Consider the following 25,587-nt stretch of genomic DNA (forward strand, 5'->3'; position numbering starts at 1 on the left):
AAGGATGTCTGAATTCCAACTCGCAATCGCAGCAGCATGACGTGAGCACGGGCAGACTCGGCTTGGGACTCGACTTGGTTGTCCTGCAGCCTGCAGATGGCTATCCAGATCTTCTTCTTTTTCTAAAAAAAAAAACAAAAACGTTTTTGGTTCAGTCAAGGATGCATGCAGAGAGGAAGTGCAAACTCGTGCACGTCGTCGTACGGTCGATGACACGGTCCACGCCGAAAGTGTACGAGAGAGTACGCATCTTCCCCACTCTCGCAGCACCACCTACGGAGCTCCGGATGCAGCCATAACAGGTAGACACAGGCACGTAGATACGGGTTTCGGCCTAGCTAGCTAGCTACTGGCTACTCCTACTTGAGCGACGGCGGTCAATGGTCGTCCATGCCTCTGCGCGGCCACGGTCATGCATGGCATCCGGAGCCCCCCTGCTGCATTGCATCCCCACACACACACGGCTCGGCGGCTCGCTCCACGCTCCGCACGCACAGCGACTCGTCTCCGCTTCCCATCGATGTGTGCTTCCCGCGGCACGACTCGGCACCGCTGCGCGCGCACGTGGCGCACGCGGCAGGGACAGGGTGGCTGCTCACGCGGCCGAATCATCGCGGCTAGGCTGCTGCGGTTTGCGGCCGGACGGCGGCGGCGACGACGACGACCGAGACGTCGGTGCCGCTCGCCGGGCAGCCACTCGCATGCGTGCGCCGGCGCAGGTAGGTCAGGTCAGTATACGTAGCTAGCGTGGCGAAGTGTTCGGGCTTATCGTCCTTCTACTCTGCGACCACAGGGACGCTGAGCCCTGAAGCTCCCAATAATGCGGCGTGCTCTGACCGTGCCGGTGCGCCCGGCTGCTGCGCCCATCCCGTTCCGTTGCGGACGAATCGTCTGCGACGATTCGCTCCAGATCCACCCCATCCGTACGTGTTTCCGGCCGTTGTGCCCGCGGTGCCTGCACTGCAGCTATCACGGCGGCGGCGGCTCACGCGAGCCGACTCCGTCGCTGGCACTCCGCTACAGCGCTAGCGAGCGGCGAACGGGCGGAGGAGACCGCGAAGTCGGTGTCGAGGATCGCCGTGGCATGTAGGTGATGACGGCGACGAGTCCACGGCTGCGGCACACGCAGCAGCTTCGGCTCCCTTGGGACGGGAAGGACAGACGATGGCTGCTACAGCTACTCTGGTAGGGTAAAATGTGCTGGAATTGGACGTACTGTGTTTAGTTCGGCAGGCGTGAAGGTAAATTTTTTTTTTAAAGAAATCTTATCAATTTGAAGTACTAAATAAAGTCTATTTATAAAATTTTTTGCATGGATGGGTTGTAAATCGCGAGACGAATCTAATGATGCTAATTAATCCATAATTAAGCAATAATTAGCGGATAGTTACTGTAGCATTCTGTTGCAAAATCGTGGATTAAGCAGGCTCATTAGATTCGTCTCGCGATTTACAGCCCATCCATACAAAAAGTTTTGTAAATAGACTTCGTTTAAGATTCCTTTAAAAATTTTAAGTTTACGGTTTTTTTAAGGGGTGGAAACTAAACAGCTCTAAGTATTGGGCTGACGAACAATTAAGGCTGGTAAAGCGTTGGGGCTACCAGCAGCATTCCCTGACAGGATCAGATCAGATATTAGTTAAATATCTTCAGCAGGAACTGATCTAACACCATGTGACCAGAGATTTGTTTTTGTTCAGTCTGTCAACTTGAGCTCCAGTTCGTTCAAGTTAAGAGCTCAAGTGGTCAGATCGAGAATAAAAGATGAGCATCCAGGCGAAGATCTCCAGCCATGACAGACCGAGACAGGTAGGTCATCGTGCCAGGACAGCAAACGAAGCAGGGGCGCACTCGACGATGCAGCAGCCGAAAGCAACCGACGAGATCAAATCCCTAAATTCCGATGTAAAATCAGTGAAAATCACACGGAATCCGACCAGGCTAAAATAGCAGCACGGTGACGGTTCTGCACAACGGAGAAACAAAACTACGGTTCCACTTCCATCAGATGGTCAAGAGGTTCAATTGCAAGTTTCAATAAATGTCCTGCAGATCATCAGGCAAAAAGGGCTACAAGCCTCATACACGCTGGGCGAAGCCAGCGACCTGCACCGCCGATGGGCAGCAGTTCTGAGTGAGAGAATCTATGAACGACGCTGGAGTTTCTTTTATTCAAAACACAGGAGCAGCAATTGCTCTCTCTGAGTATGGGTGGAGTTTACTCGAGGCATGAGTAAGCAAGCGCCTTCTCCTCGGACAGCTCCTGGGCGGTCGCGTCCATCTTCTTCCTCGAGAACTCGTCGATGGGAAGGCCTATCATGACAAGATAAAACACATCAGACAAGTTGGAATATGGCAATTCTAGGAAGCAAGATGCATTGTAATTTACGGGAAGAAAAAAAAAACAGCATAGCTACTTTCTAGTGAGTAGAACAGCCAGTCCCCCCCCCCTCTCCCTCCTCCTCTAAATCCTCCATAATTACACATGCATGCAGCCTTTCAGACAACAAAAGCAAGGGACGAAACTACATGATCTAGCTATCCATGACAAAGAAACTAGAAATATACTTTACAGAAGAACAAGGCACCAAACAATTCAACATCAATCATCATACCTTGAACGATTTTCCATTCACCACCGCTGCATGTTACTGGGAATGAGTAGATCAGTCCAGCAGGCACACCGTACGAACCATCGGAGTATACACCCATGGAAACATATGTTCCCTACAACCATGTAATTGAAGGCGTTGATACTAGTGTACACTTAAAACCAATAGAAACGAGAGGTCCAAGGCATCAAAGCTAACCTCAGGGGTTCCAAGAACCCAATCACGAATGTGGTCACAAGCAGAGCTGGCAGCAGAAAGGGCACTGGAGAGCTTTCTTGCCTTGATGATTGCAGCACCACGCTGCTGGACGGTTGTGATGAATTCCCCATTAAGCCTGTTAAAATGAAGGGTGACCCATCAGTTCCTATCTGCCAGCAAAATAGAAACAGACACCAATATTTAGTAACTGTAGCATTTCTGACTTACCATGCATCATCAGCAACAAGTTCACGAACAGGCTTCTCTCCACTGGAAGTCTTCACTGTGGCATGGTTAACATCAGGGTACTGAGTGGACGAGTGGTTACCCCAGATAATAACATTCTTCACGTCACTGACTTGGACATTAAGCCTCTCAGAAATCTGGCCAAGAGCCCTGTTGTGGTCCAGGCGGGTCAAGCAAGTAACATTCCTCTCAGGGATAGATGGAGCAAATTCTTTCAAGATAAGAGCATTAGTGTTTGCTGGGTTGGCAACAACCAAAACCTGCAGAGCAGTTTGTAAATCAACGGATGGAAACATCAAAGAAACATAATAAAGCAGACCTGACTTCTCCAAAAACCAAGGGTACAAAACAATTGAAATTTAGATATATCATTTGATTTCACATTTTGTTGAGGATCCTTGTGTGAAGCATGCAAACTCAAAAAATAGGGCAAGCCCATTTCATAGTGGCCAGAGAATGCACTATGAATGTATCACCACCCAGATGACTAAACCAAGTGCATGATGACAACGGTTCAAATTGATAACGCACCCTCTGGTAGTTTCAGATTTTTTTTTAGAAGTGGACCACCTAAATCACTGAACTGAGTGATTGATGACAGTCTTTCACCACCTACAAATTCGAGTGCATGATAACAGCTACTAAAATATTTTAAGGTGATGGCAGTGTATCACCACCTTTGATGAAATTGAGTGCATGATGACAGCTACTTAAAAATAGGAAGGTATATATATGCTGCAGCCTATACCTTGCAGTTGGGGGCAGCATGGGCTTCGAGGGCAGATGCTTGAGCTTTGTAGATTGAAACATTTTTTGACATAACATCCTTCCTTTCCATTCCCTCCTTCCTGGGGAATCCACCAACCATGACCGCAACATTCACGCCAGTGCAGGCCTCCACAACATCAGTTGTTGCAACAACTCCTATAGTTTACCAACATTTAAACACCAGCAATAAAGATAATTCACATAGAAGAGGAAGCACTTCTCAAAAGAACTATGAAAGCGAATCAGCTTACCCTTAAGAAGAGGAAATGCGGCATCAACCAACTCCATCTTAACACCATTAAGAGCTTCAGCCGCTGGCGGAATGTCAAGCATGTGCAGAATAACAGGTTGGTCTGCGCCAAGCATAACTCCTCTAGCAATCATTGGAACAAGCGCATATCCGATTTGTCCTATCCAACAAAAATACAAATTAGCTCACATTGTTTCGTAAAGATTAGCGGAAACCTAGAGAAAGACTACTGTTCAAATGTCCCTTTGTGCAAATTGCTTTTACTATGGCAACAGTGAGAATGAATATGTAATCCTAACACAGAAATAAAATGTGTTCATCTCTACTTGGTTTCCAGAAAACAACTTTTACAGATGATATTATGTGGGACCCTTTCATAAAAATTAAACTGTTGTTCGAATGGAAAATTCACTCAAAACCCTAAGATTCCCGTTAGTTTCACTTAACCCCTGCTTTCATCAGGTTTCCATTAGTTGATAGATTGCGCCTAGCCAATTCATTTCCAGTTTTCTCAATACCAGGGGTTGCTAGAAGAAAGGTAGCATTACCCCCAGCTGGCTTCACCTAGTCCTAACTGCACATCTTACAGTATTTTCATGAACAAGAGGCCACAAAACCAAATGAATATATCAATATCCCTACTACAAACATACTTATTGTTGATACATCTTTAGAGCAATATGACAACCATTTAATGCTGCTAATACCATCCAACAAGGTATCTGAGCAGATGTGAGGAGAAAAAGGGTCCCTATCACTGTTGATATAATCATGTGGAACTCAAAAGTAAATATGCATTGGACACAAGCTCAAATACCATGAAGGCCAACATGGGCAGCAGACAATAATTGATGAAAAGATGTATTGTGGTTTAGATGCATATCAGAATAGCTCCATCATGTCTGCAATTGTATTACTAATGCTATACATAACCTAAAAACTGGATAAGTAGCAGATCTAATAAAATTTTGGCTGCCCCAGTTGTTATGATAATGGAAATGCACGAACTTGGCTATCATGCAACAACTGAATGGGCAAGATAAGGCATTGACAAACAATTAGACATGACTGACTTTTGGTGGAGGCAATTCTAGGGCCTAAAGAAATGCAGCTTGGATGCCTACACCTACAGAATATTTATGGCAGATCGACTGAGTCAATTACATGATTATTACATATTTAAATGTTACATCAGTCAGGGCACTGATTATATCACACAGGCCGTATTCATGAAGTTTTAGCATGCAAACCCCATGCAGTAACTAGATCCATAACATAAGTCCCACCAGATCATCTGATAGGATGTAATCATCAAATCCACTTGTTTGGTGTAACCACTCACTCACCAACCACTAAACCACATCATACCATGCTACTATCCCGAAACCTTCGCTAGAACCCTCAAAAAGGCTCCAATACAGATTGCAGCTCTGAGATCAAACTATCAGAGTAAGCAGTTCAACAAGCTAGCTTGACCCTAGAAGCGCTAAACCACATCATATCAGGTGCCTGCCAAGAGATCTACCCACCAAGCACAACAACTCATCAGATCGGGCTAGCACCGCTGCAGGTTTCGGCCAAATTCCACAAGCTGACCAAGGCCAGTGATAGTGACTTAGTGAGCTCTTCCACTGGTCAAATCTACACGTCAACACTAAATCCCTAAACCCCATCAGATCAAGCGACAGAAAAACGAGATCCAGCGAGTTTGGCTCACTCTGAAGTCCAAACCCCACTGGATCGAATGGGGCTCGTGCGCACTGGGCCAGATCCGAGCCGGCCAGGACAAAGGCGACACCGGGTACTACGCGGATCGGGGAGAAGGGCTCGGCGCAGTACCTGCGGCGCCGGTGACGAGCACGCGCATCGGTTCCTTCGCCATCGGAGCGGGTGGAGGCGGCGACGGAGGAGCTTCGAGAAGGTACTGGAAGCGGGGGTTTGGGAGTGACTTTGGAGGAGGCGGTGACTACGGGATAGCCAAGAGAATGGCTGGCCACTATTTAACAACGTCGCTGTGACGGGGAGCGTCGGGAATCCGTTGCCACCAGCTTCGATCGTGAGATCAACAGCTAATCCGTCGCTGACAGTAGGCCCCAACGTAGTTGGGGCCCGGCGTCAGTGTGACGATGTGCTTTCTGTTTCGTTGGTGGGCCCTGGGCAAGCGGCTTGCAGCTTGCGAGAAGTGTACGTGACGCCATGACGCCGTTGGCCGCCCACGGCTTCGGCGATGAGATCTAGACGAACGTTACACGAGGGAGCGGCGGGTGGGACCCGCTGTCAGTTGGACAGCATGGCTTTTTGGGCCAACTGGGTCCTGCAGTTTTCTTGCGAATTTGTTTTACAGTGAACAGGGCCGAAGCTTTGCTGCCACATCATCGTTGTCGAGAAGAAGATGCTTCTCCCGAAGCGTGGCGTGTAGAAGATGCCACTCTTCAGGGTGGCAGTGGTGATAAACCGATAGCTAACCATGGCATCCGTGGCCAGCCGTGTTTGGTTATCCACACTCCGAGATCTAAAACCTATCAAAAAGAATAATCTCTGATCTAAAAGGCATGTGCATCTGGCCCAGTTCCAGCAGCTAATGCTTGGACTGTGGCTAACATAGACGATATGTCATTGTCATAATCGTGCATCTCATGTGAAATCATACTGAATCATCTAGATTAAATGTCTTTCACAACTATTGCAATTATTGTGTACATTAGAGGAACTATGTGCACTGTCTTTTCAGCAGCTAAGTTTCAAAAGACTGATCTTCTGCTACTAACGCTTAATTAATGCATCTACCTTTGTCGTGGTTCGTGATTTTAATGTAACGTGTAGCCTTATTTTTTTTTCAAATACAGAATAAATTTGATCTACACAATTTTTTCAAAAACAGAAGTCCAATTCACTTGTAAATAAAGAAAAAGACGATTACTAGCAAAGTTCTATACACCCTTGGCCAAGCTCACGGAGTCATGGTTGATCTGATAGCATCATTTTATAGCAACCCCCGGTGCTCGATATCATTGTAGCAAGCTTCTATGTAAACCAATGACCTTTTAAGCTCATTGAAGAAAATATTCACCACAAAAGGTGAAATCGTCCAAGGCTATGATAAAATATTTCATTCTACAAATCTCCCTCACCTTCTTCCCCTTTGCTGACAATGGATTGTGGTAGCATCCTGGCACCTTGACACACCATCATTCTACTATATTCATCTTATCTTGTACACCACCTACCTCGGTTGTACTTTCGCCTTTTTATTCGAGGCAAAACTCGCTAGCTGAAACGGTAGGGGAGAAATTTGGAGGAAACAACCATAGTGTTAGGAGTTGAAAATGAGTTATGTACAAAGATTTTGATGATGGTATTGGTGATTGGTCGGTGGAGGAAGAGAAGCTTTTTAGGCACAAAGTGTGCCAACCCTCCATGCATGGTGTTACAACATTCTGAAGATAAGCCGCACAAGTATCAGGGCATGTTTTTCATACCCAACCCTTAAAAACAAAGCAACATATTTGTTTATTTTGAATTTGGAAAATATAGGCAAGGCCGCAAGGATGTTATTTTCTTCCAGGAAGGACTACTTATGCAACTAGCTTTTCCTTGCTTAAGCTTAACGTTGCCTAGTGGGCCTGGACAAGGACCAGACTGGATTGGCGATCTGACCGGTTGGACCAATAAAAAACCGTGTACAAAGAGCTTCACTCGTGTCTGTCCGACCCTGTGCCACCTCATTAGTTTTCTTTCTTTTTTTTGTGCTAGCTGCGATGTAATTTTGCCTAGCCCAAAAGGCACAAAGTCCTAGCAGCAAAACAAAGGGGAAAAAAGAAAAATACTAACTAGAATTCGAAAGCCCAAGAAGCCCATATGGTATATAGCAAAGCCCATTTGCTTTTATGAAAACACAGAAATAGAAGCCCCAAATCGCATGGTCTATTAATCTCGCCATTGTTATTTTTCCAACGCTGCTAGTCAAATCATCACGTAAGGCGGAATATTTTTTTAATATTCCAACTTAAAAAGATTGTTCCGCATTCAGAAAAATATTTCAAGAAAATCACCCAAGTGTTATCCTGTTTTGAAGATTTCATCGCAAGGAACACAGTGGTGCACTTGAATTTTGATTTAAATATACGGTTTTAAAAAATATAACTGCATGACATCTTAACTGCTAGTCACATGTATAACTCTTAATAGCTCCTGATAGAATCCCCGAATCATTTTATCCAGTAAAACTGATCCATTGTCCATTTAGGTAGCCCACGCACATTTAATTAAGAAGATAATGTGTGATTTCAGCCCATGCAACATGTTTAGGTGTTGTAGCTTTAGTATTTTTTCTTTATTTTGCTTGTCTTTTCTTCTCCGATTTTCCCATTTTATGTTATATAGTTTCTATATTGTATTTTTCAATAAAGGTCGAGCAAAATTCGAACCATCTAGAGTTTGATCTAAATTTTTGTTGTATGATTGGTTGCACTAGTCCACGAGTCCCATAATTTGTTGTTTGTGTAAGTTTTTCTGTTATGCAAGAATATTTTATATATATTTTCCCCAAAATTCTACGATTTGTTCCTTGTGCATATATTTTTTTCCAAGGGTCCTATAGTTTGTTTCATGAGTACATTTTTCATTTCTTGAGTTCTATGACTTGTTCCCTATGCGTATTTTTTCCCACAAGTTTTCATAGCTTGTTCCGAGTACATATTTTTTATCACTTTAGCAATGTTCTAAATAAATCAATTGTTCCACCTCCACAGGAAAATATTTTTATGAAAAATCATCTAAACATAATCGAGTATAGTCTTGTTTTAAAGATTCTATCATAAAAAACACATCAATGTAATTATATCTTAATTTGAATGCTTAATTTAGTAATTACGACTTTTTTAAACTTGTATTCCATATGATGTTATAAAATTTATTTTGACTTGTTGCATGTAAAGAGTGGAAGGGGAAGGGGGAGTTTTCCCACCGACCAGGCGGACAGGAGCACCTCGCCCCCCGGCTCCATGGCGTCAGCACCACCACCACCTCGTTGCCTCCGCTTCCACCGCTAGCCCTCCTCACCCGCCACAATCACCGACACACCGATGGCGACGACGCAGGCGGTCGCGGCCGCCACAATCACCGGCCCCAAAATGTCGGCGATGAGGGGTGCCGCGTCGTTCCCCTTCAGCCCCCGCAATCTGATCCTCTCCTCCTCGCCGTCCTTCTCTCCGCGCTTGGCCTTCTTGTCTCCTCGAGTCCCTCGCCTCGCCATGCGCTCTAAACGGTAATCACTAGGCGTCCGTTTTAGCAGCGCTCATGTAGCCATTCGACTTTTTTTCCTCTATGGATTAGGCAGACGCTTGTTCGGCGATTGGTGATGTTCTTATCTTGTTGTGCTTTGGTAGCTTGTCGGTGGGGTTTCCTTTTATCTCAATTTTCACGATTGCAAATTTGCGCAGAATTGCGATGGACAAAAGGTCTGATGTGATGCCCAGAAGGCGCCATGGAGGTGTTGTTGCGGTAGCATCTGCGGCAGGGAGCCCGGAGTTTGGCGCTGGGGAGATTGACAACCCATATGAGGTAGAGCTGGTCAGCTTGCAGGTGGATGTGTTCATGCTTAGGACCTGCATTCTGTGCTATCCACTATCCAGGAATTCGGATGTGATCCTATTGTAAGTGCCTAATTGGCGATCCCTGTTGTTAGATTTTGGGGATCAGTCGGCTTGATGGGTTCGACCGGGTGAAGATGGTTTTCAAGAGGAAGCGAAAGGATGCAGAGAGCACCTGCGATCGGGAGTACCTGCTGAAAGTAATTTTGGGCTTTGGTGTTTTGCTGGTTTGTATTAGTTGTGCCTCAGTGATGGTGGTTTATCGATAAGTGATGACTGATGAAGTTCTTTGGATTTCAGTTGGAGAGGGCTTACGATATGCTAATGATGGATCAGCTGCTGAATCAGAAGAAAGGGGTGACATATACGTCGAGCCAGTTTAGTTCTATGGACTTGCTGTTGTTAAAATTTATGCCACTCAATCGCCAATTGTTTGCATGACTTACTTTTGAAATCTGGATATGTGGTATGATGTTCATATTAGTGTTTGTACAGACTCGTGCTGTTTTTCACGTATTCACTTAGATATGACATTTGCATACTTTAAAACGAAGGCGAAGTAGTGCTGCCAAACTGCCAGTCGTCTGTGATATCCTAGATGAGTTTATGTTTTCCTCATTTCCTGTAGCCAATCTATGTGTTGATCTTTATGCCAATAGATTGGATGAGCTGCATAGTCTGAAATGGTGCATCGCAAGACAGCCAAGAAACCCATGCCCTGTTGTCAGCCTCATGATTAATTTTAGCATTCTTCTTGAACACGCAGGAGAACTGCATGCCCATTGCATTAACAAGAAGATTTAATCATTCAATTGTTACATTTGCGCACTTTATTAATGGAATACTGTCAGGACCACCCAATACTATTCTGTACAACTGTGATTAATTTAGCATGATGTTTGCGGAGAATTATATGTTGTACGGTATTACTCGATTGGGCTGGAATCTTGGAGATGTGTGCTGCTTTCTAAGAATGACAGTTGTGGAACAACATCAAAGCCTCTTGGCTACCTCATCTACATTTTTGATATTTTTTTATGTTTCCTGATTCAGGTTTCAAAGGATATCAGATATGCTGATTATCAACCAATAGTTCCTTGGGGACCTAGGTATTTTCCTTTTCAATTCATTGTAACTGAACCTATCTTCCATATTTAATATATTTGTTCAGATAATCCATGTACTCTTCGATTTGCAATGATGCACCCACCATCATATAAGGCTAGGACTTTTCTGGTTGCATTACAAAAAAAAAATTCTATATTGCAACCTACCCAAGCCTCATCTTTTGAGGTGATAGGGTTGCTTATCTTAGGGTCCGAATGCTCTCTCTCTAATATAAAGATATGCAGATCTCCTGCGTGTTCAAGAAAAAAATTATGAATAATTTATAGCAATTATCTATAAAAACATCAGTTCCTGCAAACAAATCTTATCTGAATTAAGTGCAAGATAACAGCTGGTCGTTCACATTGCTATACACTGAAGTCTTCATATCATTCCTTTTTTCTTTTTGCGGAAAATGTAAGGTAGGACCCCCACTGATAAAATGATACCGTATAAAAGGAAATATACTGCAAGAAAAATAGGTTCATTAAAAACAATTGATAATTTGGCTGATGCTCTTGAATTATTATGTTACAATCTTCTTTGCCTTTGTACAGATACTCAAGATCCACTGTAAAGGACCTGCGCATAAATATGGCAATATCAGCGGCGTTTGTAAGAAATTATTCTAAAATCTTGAATTCCTAAATACTTCACAGACGCTAATTCATTGATTTTTATTCAAAATAAAGCTTATGAACCTATCATAAGAGCAACTGTACGCCACACTGCCATATGCAGAAAAGCATTACCTTGAAAAGAACTTAAAGGAAAGCAATTCAAACTTCAGTACTACTTGGAGTATCTTATCATTTTACCGGACATATATATGGTTTCTGCACTTGTAGCTAGGTAAAGTACCATTCTTCAAAATGAGCAAGTCGATTAGCATGCGTGCTTATCTATTGCATGTAGTGATGATCATTTATACTTTTATAATTCTATACAACAAATGTTGAAATAACTTGTAGTTTGCCCTAATTTTGTTGCGCCTTTTGTTGCAGATCATGTGTATATCTACTCTGGGACATGCAGATTGGAAGCCCTTACAGTTCCTGTGTTTCGCATATTTCTACAGAATACTGGAGAAGCTGAAGGTTACAGAACCAGCTATTGCTCCCATATATAATGTGAGCCTATTTCTGGACACAAGGCAGTTCTAAATTTATACATGTAAATGTTTCCATACGAGGCAGTTTCCTAAGTTTAATTTTCATATTTTTTTTACTTTCTACATTTATATGGAATGCTGGCTTCTATTGGCTCAGATTTTATTTTTAATTCATAGTAGTTCAGAAATAACACAAATAAAATCACTTTAAGGCCTGCTTGTTTGAGCTTCTGCTGGCTTTGGCTTCTGAGCGTGCTATTGGCTTGGTTTTTTATTTTCAACTCATGGTAGTTCAGATATAATACAAACAAAATCACTTTAAGGTCCTGTTTGTTTCAACTTCTATTGAGGCTTTGGCTTCTTAGAAGCCAGAAGTTCAGATATAATACAAACAACCAGCATGATGCCACAAGCTTGCAAAAACTGGCATTACTACTATAAAAGCTGAGAAGCCCAGAAGCTGGTCTGGAGGAGCTTTTCTAAAATGCCAGCTTTTGGAAAAGCTCTACCCATAGAAGCTGAAACAAAGGCCCTAAGGTGACAGGGTGGCTACTGGCTAGGTGGGGCTGTAGTATGGTTTCTTTTCTTTGCTTTTGGTGATAGGTCTAAAAATTTATTTGTTGTGTGCATAAAGGTAGGTCATTTTTTTTAAAAAAAGCTCACTGGTTACTAGTTCACTACTTCCTAACCTTGATGCTGAGCTTGATGGATCCGTAACTGATTTCAAGATAGATAGTAGGGACCCGAATAATTGCAGCCAGGCTATACTTCTAATTAGAAAAGGCTGCTCTGCACCACGTTTGAATATATGATGCCTTAGACTATGAACAAGGAGATGCTGTCCGCAGATTGGATCAGGCTTGTTTGTTTCCCTATTTAAGTTTATAAGCATGCCAAAACTCCTTAGGCAGTTGTTTGGTTCCTTACTAACTATAGGCTGCCACGGTGTTATGCAAGATTTTCAGAGCTTTGCCATACAAAATCTCACCACCAGTGTGGTGGCAAAAGACATTGCCAAACTGCCAGCTGCTGCAACTGCAAGACTCTCTTCAGGATCTGGTGTCTTGTTTTGCTTCTCTCTCTGTACGCAACCACTCCTGCATGTCCTCTCTGAAGTTCACCATGCACCTTGCACCCATTGTCCAAGGTGTTCATAGCAAGGGTCAGCACGAGCTAGTTGCTTGGGCATGTATCAGTAGAATCTATGTTCCTGAGGAAGTGGCCTACCTTTTCAGTTCCCTGATTCAAAAACAAATTAAAATTTGAACAGCTTATTCTCCCCCAGGTTTGGATTTTGGAAGAGCTAAACCAAACAGCCGACTCATTTTAGGGCAGGTTTTATTGATTCCAGTGGTCTACAAATAATGACCCAAAATCTTACTACCAGCACATTTTTCTTTCCCCGCATTGTGCAATGAAAATGCCTGTGCATTTATGCGATTCAGTTAATGGATCTATGCTTCTCTAAAGAAACTACTTCACACTGAGAGAGGTAATCTCACCACTTTGTAATATGGGTGCCGTTCACTAGCTTTAGCTAGAAACCAAACAGCTAGTGCGAATTTTAGCCAAACATGTGCGGAAGCACACCAAACACCCACTACGAAAAATTTGGCACAGCTAACCTTTGGCATGGCTACTAAACATGTTCACTTTGCCACAAAGTTAAGCAAGCCACAAGTGTGGCTAACGTGGTAACACCCAAGGTTAGGTGTGACAAACCATACTGGCCCTTGCTCTGTTCACTTTTCAATCACCATGGACTTCATTTGCCCAGTGATTGAATTTAGTACCCTTTTATGATAATTCTGGCAGGCATATGGTGAGGTCGAAGGTCCGGGTATACATATGGCAGGACGAGTGCTACGTAGTTTGGGTTTGGTGCTTGGATCAATACTTGCCGCATCCCTGGTCAGTGAACTATTCAAATGCAATCCTACTTAAGTGCGTTGTGTAAAGTTATCATGAGCTACTTTTCTAGCTCAATTAACTGCTTCTGGGTTTCCTGGTGCTAATAATTTCAGGGCTATACTGGGCTTGCGAATTTTTCACAGTTCCTTGGAGAATATATCCCATCTGTTGTTTACAATTTTCAGGTATGATATGACTTGTATTCTGCTGCATATCAAATGCTGCATCGTATGGATCAACAAGCATGCTCTGTATTCTTAGATACCACTCTCTGACTATTCCTTTTTGGACAGTTTGTTGGTAGTTTAGCAGGAACTATAAACTGTCAACTTTTCAATCTTTTTACTGACACAGAAAGGCCACTACTATAAGTGGATGCTGCTTTTCCAGTGGAAAACAAGTCATGGATCATTGCAAAATGAATCCTGGTGCTGCTTTCAGTTGTCATATGCTGCTTTCAGGAACAGTAAAACTAATTCGCAGTATCTCATTCCAGGAGTTGATTGTGACTACAGCTTCATCCATTCTGCTTTGCATCTTAGCTTCATACTACCGATAGCAATTGGTGCCGGACTTGAAAAGACATGCTTGATAAATGACACCAGCCTATCCACCCCAGATCTGGAAAATTTTGCAGGCAGAGATCAGATGTTGCTATCAAATGATTGGAGGAAGTGAAATTATGCTACGAGTCAGCTACTAACAGGGTTTTTTTAACACTGTTAATAGAAGGTATAGAAAGACCGCAGTGTCATCCAGCTAAAAATTTTCAGGGGTTCACGGGATATGGGTGTGTTATTTAATGTAATTAAACTGTTGCTTTGTGTTGACGAGTTCTTAATCGATGAGGGGGTCTTGTACAACCTGTCCTGTTGATTGGCTGGCTGTCGCTTTTGCTGATCGGTTGTAGTGCAATGGTAACCTTTCTTGTGGTGTAGTCCCGATTAGCTTTTGGTTCTATCATGGACCCAAGCGGTGTTGCCTCACCAGTAGGGGCTAATGATAATATTGAAATGATGTGGTTTGAGTTTTCACTTGGCCAACCTGCTGGTCCGATCTAGAGCCCTGCAATTGCAATGTGATTTGCTTTGATAATCGGCATCATATAAGAAAGTGATCATTTCGGCTGATAGCTATGAAGGTATCAACTTGGATTAGCAGTTACGTTGTGTGTACATTATTCTATTTTGTTATGGCTTATAAATATATTGCAAGATTAGTAGGCAAAGCTACAGCAGCGATGTTACTCGTAACTATGTGCCGGCCATCTTGGTCTTCCTTCTTTTTTTAATACAACAGGTAACTCTCCTGCCATTTCGTTTCTAAAAAAAGAAATTAGCAAGTAAAAGCTGTTTAAAGAAAATCTACATTTTGGGTTGTATGTTGTAAACATATTAAAACTTGGATTAACTATTACTCCGAAAATATACTGTGTATATGAAAATTGAAAATTTTTAAAATAGGAGGAATTTTACGGTGCTTGGGAATAATTATAGGTATTTACAAGTCTCGATCCGATGGAAAATAAATAAAAGGAACCTCTTAAAAGGAGCTTAAGTTATGAGTTGGAACCTAATATTTGTGTACCAATAACTAATCTAAAACTTTAAGTCCAAGGGTATAGTGGTATTTGCATCGTTGGGAGCCATACAGATACAGTCACTGTTTGAGGGCTCAATGTATCAAACGGAGCAGCTACGACTGGAGCTGCTGTATTTTCCACTGCTCGCAGAGTCGCAGCCACGGAGGTTCTCCACTGATGAACTTGTAAAAAGTCTTTCTGCGGCAGCCTAATATGCCAAGGATCAGTGTCTTTTTAAGTTTGTACTCAGCAGTGTTAAGTTTGTGCCTATTTGTAAACACTGAAGTAGTGCACTAGCGCTCAAGTTTGTGAATCGGCACTGATTTGCTCCATGGTTGGACCATGCCCAGCATTATTAATTTAGAAGAAATGGCTTGTGTATAGTACAATTAATTTGTGAAGTCTGCATACAGATGTTACTTGACTATTGGAGATACATGTTGGGACTTTTAGCTTCTTATTATCCTTGGATTTTTTTGTCTTTCACCGTGTAATCTTCTGGGTTTTAAGCTGTCCTGTGTTTCGTAATGCAAATAGTGCATTTAGTTTATTTCGTCTCGCTGTTAATGGCTTAGCATTTAGTACAATGCCTCTAATTGCTTTCTTCCTTGCACGTCCAAACGAGGATCCATATGACCAGGTATCATTGTGTAAAAATATAACATCACGGCATAGATGTAAAAAATAATAAAAGAGAAGGAACGTTGCCGGCAAACATTCAGATGGTTTATATAGGCTAAAAATTAATGATGACAATGTAGGATTGACTTCATCTCTACAAGGGCTAAAACAGAAGTGCATGAAGATCCTTGTCCCAAAGAGCACAAGTCTGAACTCTGGACTCAGATCAAAAGGCACATGTAGAACTGAGAAGAAAACAAGAAGGAAGGTTACTAGTTTGCTCATAAATAAATTTCGACCTGAGTACACAACTGAGGTAATTTTGCGAGTGCACTCCCAGTACCAATATATGTTAGCATTCAGCAGCATGTTCTCCAAGTGTTCTGTTCGAGGCCGGCCTTCTTTTTTTTTTTTGAAACCCCAAAGCCAAGATTCTTGACCGGCGTCCGTTTGTTCCAGGGAACGGTTTCCGCACGCTAAACAACGCCCCGGGGTGGTACTTGCGCTGCGGCCCGGGAACGGGACCGAGGCCGTCGCGCTGGAACCGAGCAAATTCCACGGCCACTTTTCCGGCTTGTCCTACGCGCTTGAACCCACCGCGGTGACGGAATCCTTGTCCCCTTCCGACGAGCGGAGCGGAGCCAGGCAGGGACGCAGCGCCGCGCTGGGCGCACGAAAGCACAAGCACATGGACGCAGCAGAGAAAAAGCGAATCATACGCTCGCAAAAGTACAGGGACGTTTTTAAAGAGTCCTTAAAAAAAAGTGCGTCCCTCTGAATTAGCAAACAAATTTAAAAATAAACCACAGGTACTGCTGTTGCGTTGTTGTTGCCATGTCACGTCACTACGTGCTGGTGTTTTTAAAATTTTTTTGTGCAGGAATAAACAGGATGAACACGCGGCCGGGCGTGTATACGCAGTCTCGAAATGGTAAAAGAACAATATAGCTGCAGCATCTGTACCGGAATAGAAGTTGTGAGAGTCCTGTTGCTGCGTCTCGTAAGTTGGGAGCAAGTGTTTGTTAAAACTGGCCGGTGTCAGGATCTACGCAAGACCTGCTGTTCTATTCGCGCTCAGTTGTTCCTACTTCCCAACAAATGCCCCGGCCGGGCTAAAGAAAGAGGAGATTGTCATCAAGTAGGCGGCTGCATCCATGCGGAAACGGGGTGTTGCAAGTTACCATCAGGTAGTTTCAGTTCCATCTTGCAAATTTGATTTTCCTTTTGAGGTGTTGTCAATTTGTTTAATAAAAATGAGAAAAAGCATCAATACGATATGTCATTAAATTCTTGTGGTAAGACTAGCAATATCTTGTGAACTAGAAGGATAAAAGCTAGATGAGATGTACTCCATCTATCCCGTAATATAACTACTTCTAAAATTTTTCAGACAGATTAAGGATGGAGAATGGAGAATAAAAGTCTATATTACCCTTCTTTAGTTATCATGCACTAATTAAGAGAATAATTATGACTTTACTATTTAGCTTGCATGCAGATCTACATATCATAATTAATTTGCATGCAATGAGAGGTACTTTAGACCTCTTATACCAAAAACCCTACTTGAAAACTCAAAAGTAACTATATTATAATATAAAATTGAAATGCTAGAAGTAGCTACATTTTTAGAAAGGTAGTACTATTCTAGCTTTTGATGCGGGGAGAAGATAAAACTTTATCAGAAAAGGCAACATCTAGAAGCCAAAAGTTCGAAAAAATTCAAAAAGCTACAGAACAAATAATTAGGCCGTAAGAACAAGAGGCGGAGGGAAATAAGGATGTAAATGTTATAGTAAAACATATTTTAGTACAACCTTACATATATAACAACGTCATTTGCGCGGCATTTACAATGAAGTTTTATTTGAACACAATCTTTTAAGATTTTCATATGCTGAAAGTTGAAACAATACCACTTGAATTTACATGCCGTGGCTCGGAGTATATAGAATAGATGTCCTTTAAAAAATTTGAAAGAGTGATTTGGAGAAAATGGCTAGCTTGGCCGGTGAGGGCAAAACTGCTGCCAAGCTGGTCCGCGTCAAGCCCACGTGGATGTGGAGCCACCTCGCCACCCTTCCTCACGACAAAATGCTCAGTCTACATCAATCCATCTGTGCCAATATTCCTGTTCACGGCCCTAAATGTATAGGGGCATTACTAGCCAGTTTTGGTGTAATAATTGGCAGTTGTGCTTTGAATGGGTTAATAAACATAAACGACGATACAAATCGAGCCCTTGGCGTTCCAAACCACAGACATAAACGTACGGCAGTTAGGTGAGAGTATACTAATTATCATGGAAAGTACTTTCAGTTTTCCATACCGTCATAATTTTGTATTATATTCTTCTCAAAGTAAGGTAAGCTATGCATTTACTAATTATGTCTGTGACAGAAATTTATGTGAATTCCAGCATCTCTTTTAAACTCAGGAACCATGTGGCATTGTGAATTCCAAGGAGGTTGTAACAGTGAATAAAACAAATAGACAAAGGAGCACAATTGCATGACGGACTGACAGTTTGAGCGGCTGAATAAACTATTTAACTGCTTGTGTCACGTGAAGTGAAGCGAATATTAATGAGAGACGGCAAACAGGTTCGAACATAAATAATAGAGGAAACATTCCTTTTGCTCAAGATCACTGTCAGGTCAAGGCTGCATTGCCCTAACCATATTTTAGGGCAAAATAATGGTTTGCGGTCATGAACTTGTAAGCTACTTTGCATTAAAAAAAACTTGTAAGCTACTGGTTCATAACTGTGAGATGTATACATATAAAGCATGACTGCATGAGCTCATCAAAAGGCTGTTATATATTGAAAGCAGCTAACAACTCCTTCCATTCTAAATGTAGATCATTTTGTAAAATAACGGTTTGCGGTCATGAACTTGTAAGCTACTTTGTTGTAAAAAACTTGTAAGCTACTAGTTCAAACAAAGTGTACATATCTATGAACTAGGGGCGGGTTAGGGGCAGGTTAGACCATGATTCATCCCTATAAATTAATTTCTAAAAAATAAAAAAATAGAAAAAAAATCGAAACAACAAAGTAAAAAGGAAAAAAATATCCTAGTCAACCGACCACCACCACAAGCCCCTCTACTACAGAGGGGAAATTATTTTTGATAAAATATGCACATTAGTGTTAACCAAGGTTCGAGCCGCTTACCTCAAGCCTCGTGTGTATCCTCCTTTTCACTACACTACACAGTCATTTGTGACTTTATGAGGTATGCCATTCTTCGGTATTAACTCTAAAATCGATTTGTAGGAGCGTCTGAGCGGGTGACACCATCACCGGCCCATAGAAATTTATTTCCAGGGGTGGGTGACGCCGCCACCCTTCCTAAAATATTTTTCTATTTTTATTTCAAAAAATTTATTTAAATCTTTAAATATAGCAAAATAAATAAAAAATTAAACTCCTACACTATGATTCAGTGTATATAAAAGTTAAGATTGTGAAAACTTCAAAGTATAATTTAAGTTATATGAGATACTATATTAGTCATAGCCATGAGCAGGGCACAACTATCAAATGATCTTATGATACTAAATGGTTTTACATGAATAATATATAAACTATAAAATTTTAGATCTTACCACTACAAGTTTGATATGGAGCTACTTTACATCCGAGGTTGTTTGAAAAAAAAAATCAAAACTTGTAGATTTCAATTAGAGAACTTATAATATTTTTTAGATTATTAAATAATCTTAAATAAAAAAGTTATCAACCACAAAGTTTTAGATCCCGTCAACCTCTATAATTTAACATAAAATTTAACTTCATCCAAAATCATATTAAAAAATTATAAATTTATTTATGTTGGACCATTTGTAGGGGGGTCATGCCATCACCCATCCCCGAAAATCATTTTTAGAGTCGGGTGGCTCCATCACCCGCCTTTAGAAATGCATTTTCCGGAATGGGTGACGCTGGGTTCTAAAGTTTACTTTCCATTTCACTCTTCTTGCAGCTGGGTTCTAGAGTTTTTATTTAATAAAGACAATCGTGTTGTCCTAAACAGCGGACATTTTTACACTTGGCCAACGAGTCGGTCACACCACGCATGTGCATGTGGATCTACTTCATTTTAATTTGGTACGTTACTTTGGTAACACTCGAGAATACTTCATTTTGGCTGTACATTGCTAGCTAGCAAGAGAACGAGAAACCCTGGGCGAATTCGGTTTCTGCAGTATACGATGGAGTCATATACTCGGATGGATCACCAGATGCCAATCGATCGAGTCATATCTCCTGTGATGTGTCCATGATCGGTCAAGGGCTCCAGGAGGCAAAGCCCCGGACGGATAGGCTGGTTGAGCAGTGGCCGCTGTCCGTGGGGGTCAAAAGCGAGAACAGATGCAACGCTGCACGGGACCAAAAAAGATCACTTCCGAGGAGAGCAAACAGTGGCCGTGGGTCGTGCTGCGTTCTCATCGAGCTTTTCGTCGAAAGGGAAAGCCGGCATCGCATTTTGTTGCACAGGAGAAACTCCCTACTGCGTGTCGCTAATCTTTAGGTTTCAGCTGGCTTCAATTATTATGCGCCCGGAAACCGTGACATCTCGTGTAACCAAGGCCTTGCTTAGATTGCAAATTTTTTGCAACAGTGGAACTGTAGCGTTTTCGTTTGTATTTGACAAATTTTATCTAATCATGGACTAATTAGGCTCAAAAGATTCGTCTCGTGATGTACAATTAAACTGTGCAATTATTTATTTTTTTACATACATTTACTGCTCCATGCATATGTCCCAAAATTGATGTGATGGAGAGAGAGTGTAAAAAGTTGGAATTTGGAGTGCATCTAAATAGAACCCAATTTGCAAAAAAGAAAAGGTCGATATAGTATGAGGTGTAATTCAATTATTACGTACGATTCCTTGACACCAATAATAGTATGTTTTCTCCTTGAAACCTGGTAGTAGAGCTTACATGAGATATGCTGGAGCAAGCGTGCTGCTAGTGTTTCTGTAGGCAAAGTAGTAGGCCCACTGAAAGTGACTGTGGCTTGATTTGAGTGCTCAAGAACCATGTTTGATTGTATAAAGCCTTTTTAATTTTAGATATATTGAACTTTTTTATTTAAAGCTTATAGAACTTATTCCACGAGCTCTAGTTTTTTTTCAGGATTTCTTGTATCCCAAAATACTTCTAGGATTATTTTTGAAACTTTTGGATGTCTTTGAGTATTTACACCTCATTTAAATATTTCTTCCTCATTTAAATCAGAAACCAGGCCCACTTCAACCCTACAATGCTTTGACCGGGATCGGAGGACCCAAGTAGATGGAATTGAAAGTTGGATACCTAAACTAGATGATATTGGAGTTGGAGATCAAAACTTGACAAACTGAAGAATATAATTGAAGGGTCGAGTATGGACTTATTCCAAATATATTGGTTTGTTTCCTTTAGGTCTAGCATCTCTATTCTTTTCTCGTGTTGCATCCAAAGCCTTCTTTTCAAACATCTTTCTTCTAGAATCTTGTAGGATTTGAAGTGGCAAGATACTTCAGTACCAAATTTTTCCTATTCCTCTTTCCATTTTAAGGATTGTGCATTTAAGGAGCCATCAATCTCTCCTTGCTGTATCATCCTGATCCAGCACACCATACCACCGGAGATTCGAGGTTTCTTGTGGGGAAACTATCTACACTTTGTGTGTACTTAATTTTTATCTATTTTCAGAATTAATAATATTATTCTTTTAGTGGTAGATGATGTCATAGTAAGATATCTGTGGTGACTTCATCAAACTTTCATCCCCATATCTCAAAAATGCTCATATAAATAAAGATATGCACACATTTATTCTAAGAGTCAACGCGCATCCATATATTTACGCGTTTGTGTCTATGTATATTTAAGTTGTCGTTAGAGTAAGTGATAGCACATTTACAAATTAAAATGTAAAATTCTTTTTATTTTGGAAAGAACATTTGCAGTAAACAACTTGTTATAGGGTCATATAAAGCTATGATTACTTTAACAAAGGATAACCTAGCTAGGAGGAATTGTTTGGGAGTCAAAATTGTTGCTTTTGTAATCGTAATGAAACAATTAAGCACCTCTTCTTTGACTGTCAACATCCAAAGATCATATGTAGAGTTATTAAAATAGCTACTGGGTTGATCCCACCAAAATTAATATTGCATATGCTTGGAAATTGGTTAACTGGTATTAATAAAAAAAGATAGAAGTTTAACTTTTATTGGTGTTGCAGCTCTTATGTGGGCAATTTGGTGTACGCATAATGATGTGATTTTTGACGAAAAAAAGATTCACCTCCTTTATGCAGGCAGCCTTCAGTGGCGCTTTTGGTCGCAATTACAGCATAAGGATACTAAGAAGACTGTCCGCACGACAAGTAAGATGTTGGAGATTATTGTCATGGATATTTTTGCCAAGAACGGATGAAAAAGCAATAATAGACTTTGCTTTTGATTCCTTTATATCGTTTACGTACATTTTTCTATTTATTTCTGATAATCTTGTAAGCTGATGTTACTGTAAAACAAACTTTAGCTGTGTGCGTACGTAGAGGCCGGAACATCTTTCTTTTCTAAAAAAATATAAAGCTACGATGAAAACACAAAGCACGTAAGGACAAACATATGATGCACGAGATCTCGCGTAAGCCCAGATGGTTCTCCATAAACCGACGCGATTTCGGTCAAATTAAACAAGAAGAGCGGCAGAGCACCCAGCGTCCTCCACCGACAATCCGGCCCACCGCGGCACAAGAACCCCCCAACCATCACCACTCGATCTCCAACGCCCCCCTCCCGCGCCGGTGGCAGCGACCGGCCCCCGCCGGCGCTCCGGCCAGGCGGCACCCACCTCACGCTTCCCTCCGCCTCCAGCTCCGTCCCCGGCCGCCGCCGCCACCTCTCCCCGCCCCCGCCCCGGCCGTCCCGTCGTCAGCGGAGCAGATTTTTTTTTTAAAAAAACCCTGTCCGTACCGATGATATTTTACTTGTCACCGCCCTACCCTCGCTAGAAACCTTTCTTTTTCTGCCGTCACATCACCTTTCACTGCACACTGTCTCCCCCAATTCACTAGCAGCCCTGCACTGTGCCGCGGCGCCCCCTCCAACCTCGCCGCCAATTAATACTCACCCCCACCCTCGCATCCGGCCCTCCCCCTCCTCCTCCCCAAGCTCGCACGCCGTGAGCGAGCCAGCAGCGAGCGAGCTCGATCCGCCGTCTGCCCCGCGTGCGGTCTCTCCGGCGATCTTGGAGGCGGCGCTAGCTAGCTGCTCCGGGCTGGCTGGCTGGCCGGCCGGCCGGGGGCTCTCGAAGGAGACGAGGGCGCGAGCCAAGTGAAGTGAGGCGAGGCAAGTGATGTGGTGGTGGTGGTGGTCGCGAACACTATTTATAGCGCTAGCGCGCCCGCGCGTGCGTGCGGCGCCCCCTCTTCTCTCTCACAGGACCACGGCTCGCGCGCGGGCACCGAGTCCGAAATAGATAGATCTCATCTCACTTGCTGCTCGCGCTCTGAAGCTCGCGGCTTGCTGATCGGTTGGCCGGTTCTTGGTTTCTTTGGCAGATGGACCTGGTGCCGCACCCGGACAGCCCGCACTCCGACAACAGCGGCGGCGGCGGCGGGGCCTCGGCGGCCGGGGCGCTGTCGCCGGTGGCGTCGTCAGCGGGCGCGGCGTCGGCGCTGGCGTCGCCGAGCCGGTACGAGTCGCAGAAGCGCCGGGACTGGAACACGTTCGGGCAGTACCTGCGGAACCACCGCCCGCCGCTGTCCCTGGCGCGGTGCAGCGGCGCGCACGTGCTCGAGTTCCTGCGCTACCTCGACCAGTTCGGCAAGACCAAGGTGCACACCCCGGCCTGCCCCTTCTTCGGCCACCCGGCGCCGCCGGCGCCCTGCCCGTGCCCGCTCCGCCAGGCCTGGGGCAGCCTCGACGCGCTCGTCGGCAGGCTGCGCGCCGCCTACGAGGAGAACGGCGGCCGGCCCGAGAACAACCCCTTCGGAGCGCGCGCCGTCAGGCTCTACCTCCGGGAGGTCCGGGACCACCAGTCCCGCGCGCGCGGCGTCAGCTACGAGAAGAAGAAGCGCAAGAAGGCCCCGGCGCACCCCATCCCCGCCGCCGTCATCTCCTCCTCCTCCTCCCACGACGGCAACGGCCACTCCCACCACTACGAGCACCAGATGCCGCCGCCTCCGCCGCCCGGCGCCGCGGCCTGACCGCCCTCGACCGAGAAACGCCGGAGCTGCTCGCGCGGCCGCGCCCGCCCCCCATGTATGCTACCGCATGCGCTACTCGATCGTCTTCCTGCTCGGTCTCTCGCTCTCTAGGTAGCCGAAGCTTCTCATCTACTATTACCATCGCCTCTCTAGTTCTTGGCTTCCTGCTGCTGCTACTACTATCTATCCATCTGTAGCTATAGTTTAGCTGCCACTACTGCTAGCACAACTACTGCTGCTACAAATTAGTTCCTGCTATTTCATATGCTTTGCTGCTGGTATTGCTACTGGAACTACTTCCACTACTGCCTCCTAGTTAGGTCAGTTCTCGATCTGATCATTTCCCAACTTGATGACTCGATCTGCTATTTGCTGGTAATTCCTCCTCCCATCTGCGATGCCTCCTGCTGCAGTTGTGAACTTGTGATGATATGCTAGCTTGCTCGCTCCATGCGTGATGGCTTGGGATTTTAATCAGCCGGCCGGCGGCTTCTACTCGGTCGATTTGGTGAAAATTAATCCTCTCGCTTAATCTCTTGCTGCTGCAGTTCTTCAGTTCTTCTTGTTCTTGCTACAAGTAGCTCATCATAACAACCGGTTGCCAATGCGTGTGAAATGTTCTCTACTTGCTCTTGTGGATTCTGTTCTTGGTCTTCGGTGTTGCCACAAGTAGTTTGGTGGTGCGTGATGCGGTGAGTCATGTCAGTTCCTGTCGTCCTCGCGGGGAATCAACGTACTGTTGCAGTGGGTCACGGATGGATGGATGGGTGTGTTGATTCGAACTTCGAAGGGCCATGGCGTGCAGCGGCGGGGCGGGCGATGGCGATGGCGGATGCGTGTGCGCTAGCATTCTGCTCGCTGCCGCTGCTGCTGCTGCCGTGCCGCCGGCCGCCTGCTACGATACGCTCTTTTGGGGCTCTTTTTCCTTTGCTTTTTATGGTAGTTCTTGTCCTGCTAATACCATAAGTAGCTAGGCTTGCCTGGTCATCTTATGGGTGCCTGCAAAGGAGATGTGGCCGATTGGAATGTGGACGGTATCTGGTGGCAGCAGATTACTGCTAGCTGGTACTACTACCTTGCATTGAGGTTATTCATGAATGATTGCTGCGTGTTCAATGTCTCGATTTGAGGATAACGATCGAGATCACTCGTTGCTGTTCATCATTTGTTTGTGTGGTATTACTGGTATATTATTAGTGCAGTTACAATTTTATGGCATGTTTGAAACCTATGAATTTTCATGGGGTTTTAGCAAAATTTCATGAGGAGAACAGGTTAATTTCTTTCTGTAGAAGTCTGCAAGTTCTCAAACGAGAACTTCAGTTTGTAGCAGCACAGTCTTCTTGCTTTACTGAGCAGTGGGTACAGTAGT

The 25,587-nt window shown here is 43.6% G+C and overlaps 3 protein-coding genes across 9 annotated transcripts; 2 read left to right on the forward strand and 1 right to left on the reverse strand.

Moving 5' to 3' along the window:
• Positions 1 to 1,978: 1,978 nt before the first annotated feature.
• Positions 1,979 to 6,069, reverse strand: LOC112875553 (malate dehydrogenase, cytoplasmic). Its single transcript, XM_025939434.1, has 7 exons — positions 5,914 to 6,069; positions 4,076 to 4,234; positions 3,805 to 3,980; positions 3,039 to 3,316; positions 2,811 to 2,946; positions 2,616 to 2,727; positions 1,979 to 2,313 (listed from the first exon to the last, which is right to left on the reverse strand). Exons 1-7 carry the CDS (start codon positions 5,954 to 5,956, stop codon positions 2,219 to 2,221), a joined length of 999 nt encoding a protein of 332 aa, XP_025795219.1. The 5' UTR covers positions 5,957 to 6,069; the 3' UTR covers positions 1,979 to 2,218.
• Positions 6,070 to 9,026: 2,957 nt separating this feature from the next.
• LOC112873632 lies at positions 9,027 to 14,657 on the forward strand. Of its 7 annotated transcripts, XR_003224793.1 has the most exons (11): positions 9,027 to 9,340; positions 9,516 to 9,636; positions 9,761 to 9,865; positions 9,966 to 10,042; positions 10,719 to 10,774; positions 11,330 to 11,387; positions 11,514 to 11,624; positions 11,777 to 11,902; positions 12,849 to 12,966; positions 13,699 to 13,794; positions 13,908 to 14,431. XR_003224793.1 is itself a non-coding variant. In XM_025936642.1 (10 exons), exons 1-10 carry the CDS (start codon positions 9,159 to 9,161, stop codon positions 14,351 to 14,353), a joined length of 957 nt encoding a protein of 318 aa, XP_025792427.1. In that variant the 5' UTR covers positions 9,027 to 9,158; the 3' UTR covers positions 14,354 to 14,657. The 7 variants fall into 7 exon arrangements, 1 of the variants encoding a protein (XP_025792427.1); XR_003224792.1 differs by lacking the exon at positions 12,849 to 12,966; XR_003224790.1 differs by lacking the exon at positions 11,514 to 11,624.
• An 8,030-nt stretch (positions 14,658 to 22,687) lies between these two features.
• On the forward strand, positions 22,688 to 24,362 carry LOC112875849 (protein G1-like5). Its single transcript, XM_025939850.1, has 2 exons — positions 22,688 to 23,355; positions 23,568 to 24,362. Exon 2 carries the CDS (start codon positions 23,568 to 23,570, stop codon positions 24,213 to 24,215), a length of 648 nt encoding a protein of 215 aa, XP_025795635.1. The 5' UTR covers positions 22,688 to 23,355; the 3' UTR covers positions 24,216 to 24,362.
• The last annotated feature ends 1,225 nt before the right edge of the window (positions 24,363 to 25,587 follow it).

Source organism: Panicum hallii, chromosome 9 (assembly GCF_002211085.1).
Source record: "Panicum hallii strain FIL2 chromosome 9, PHallii_v3.1, whole genome shotgun sequence".
Lineage (NCBI taxonomy): Eukaryota > Viridiplantae > Streptophyta > Magnoliopsida > Poales > Poaceae > Panicum > Panicum hallii.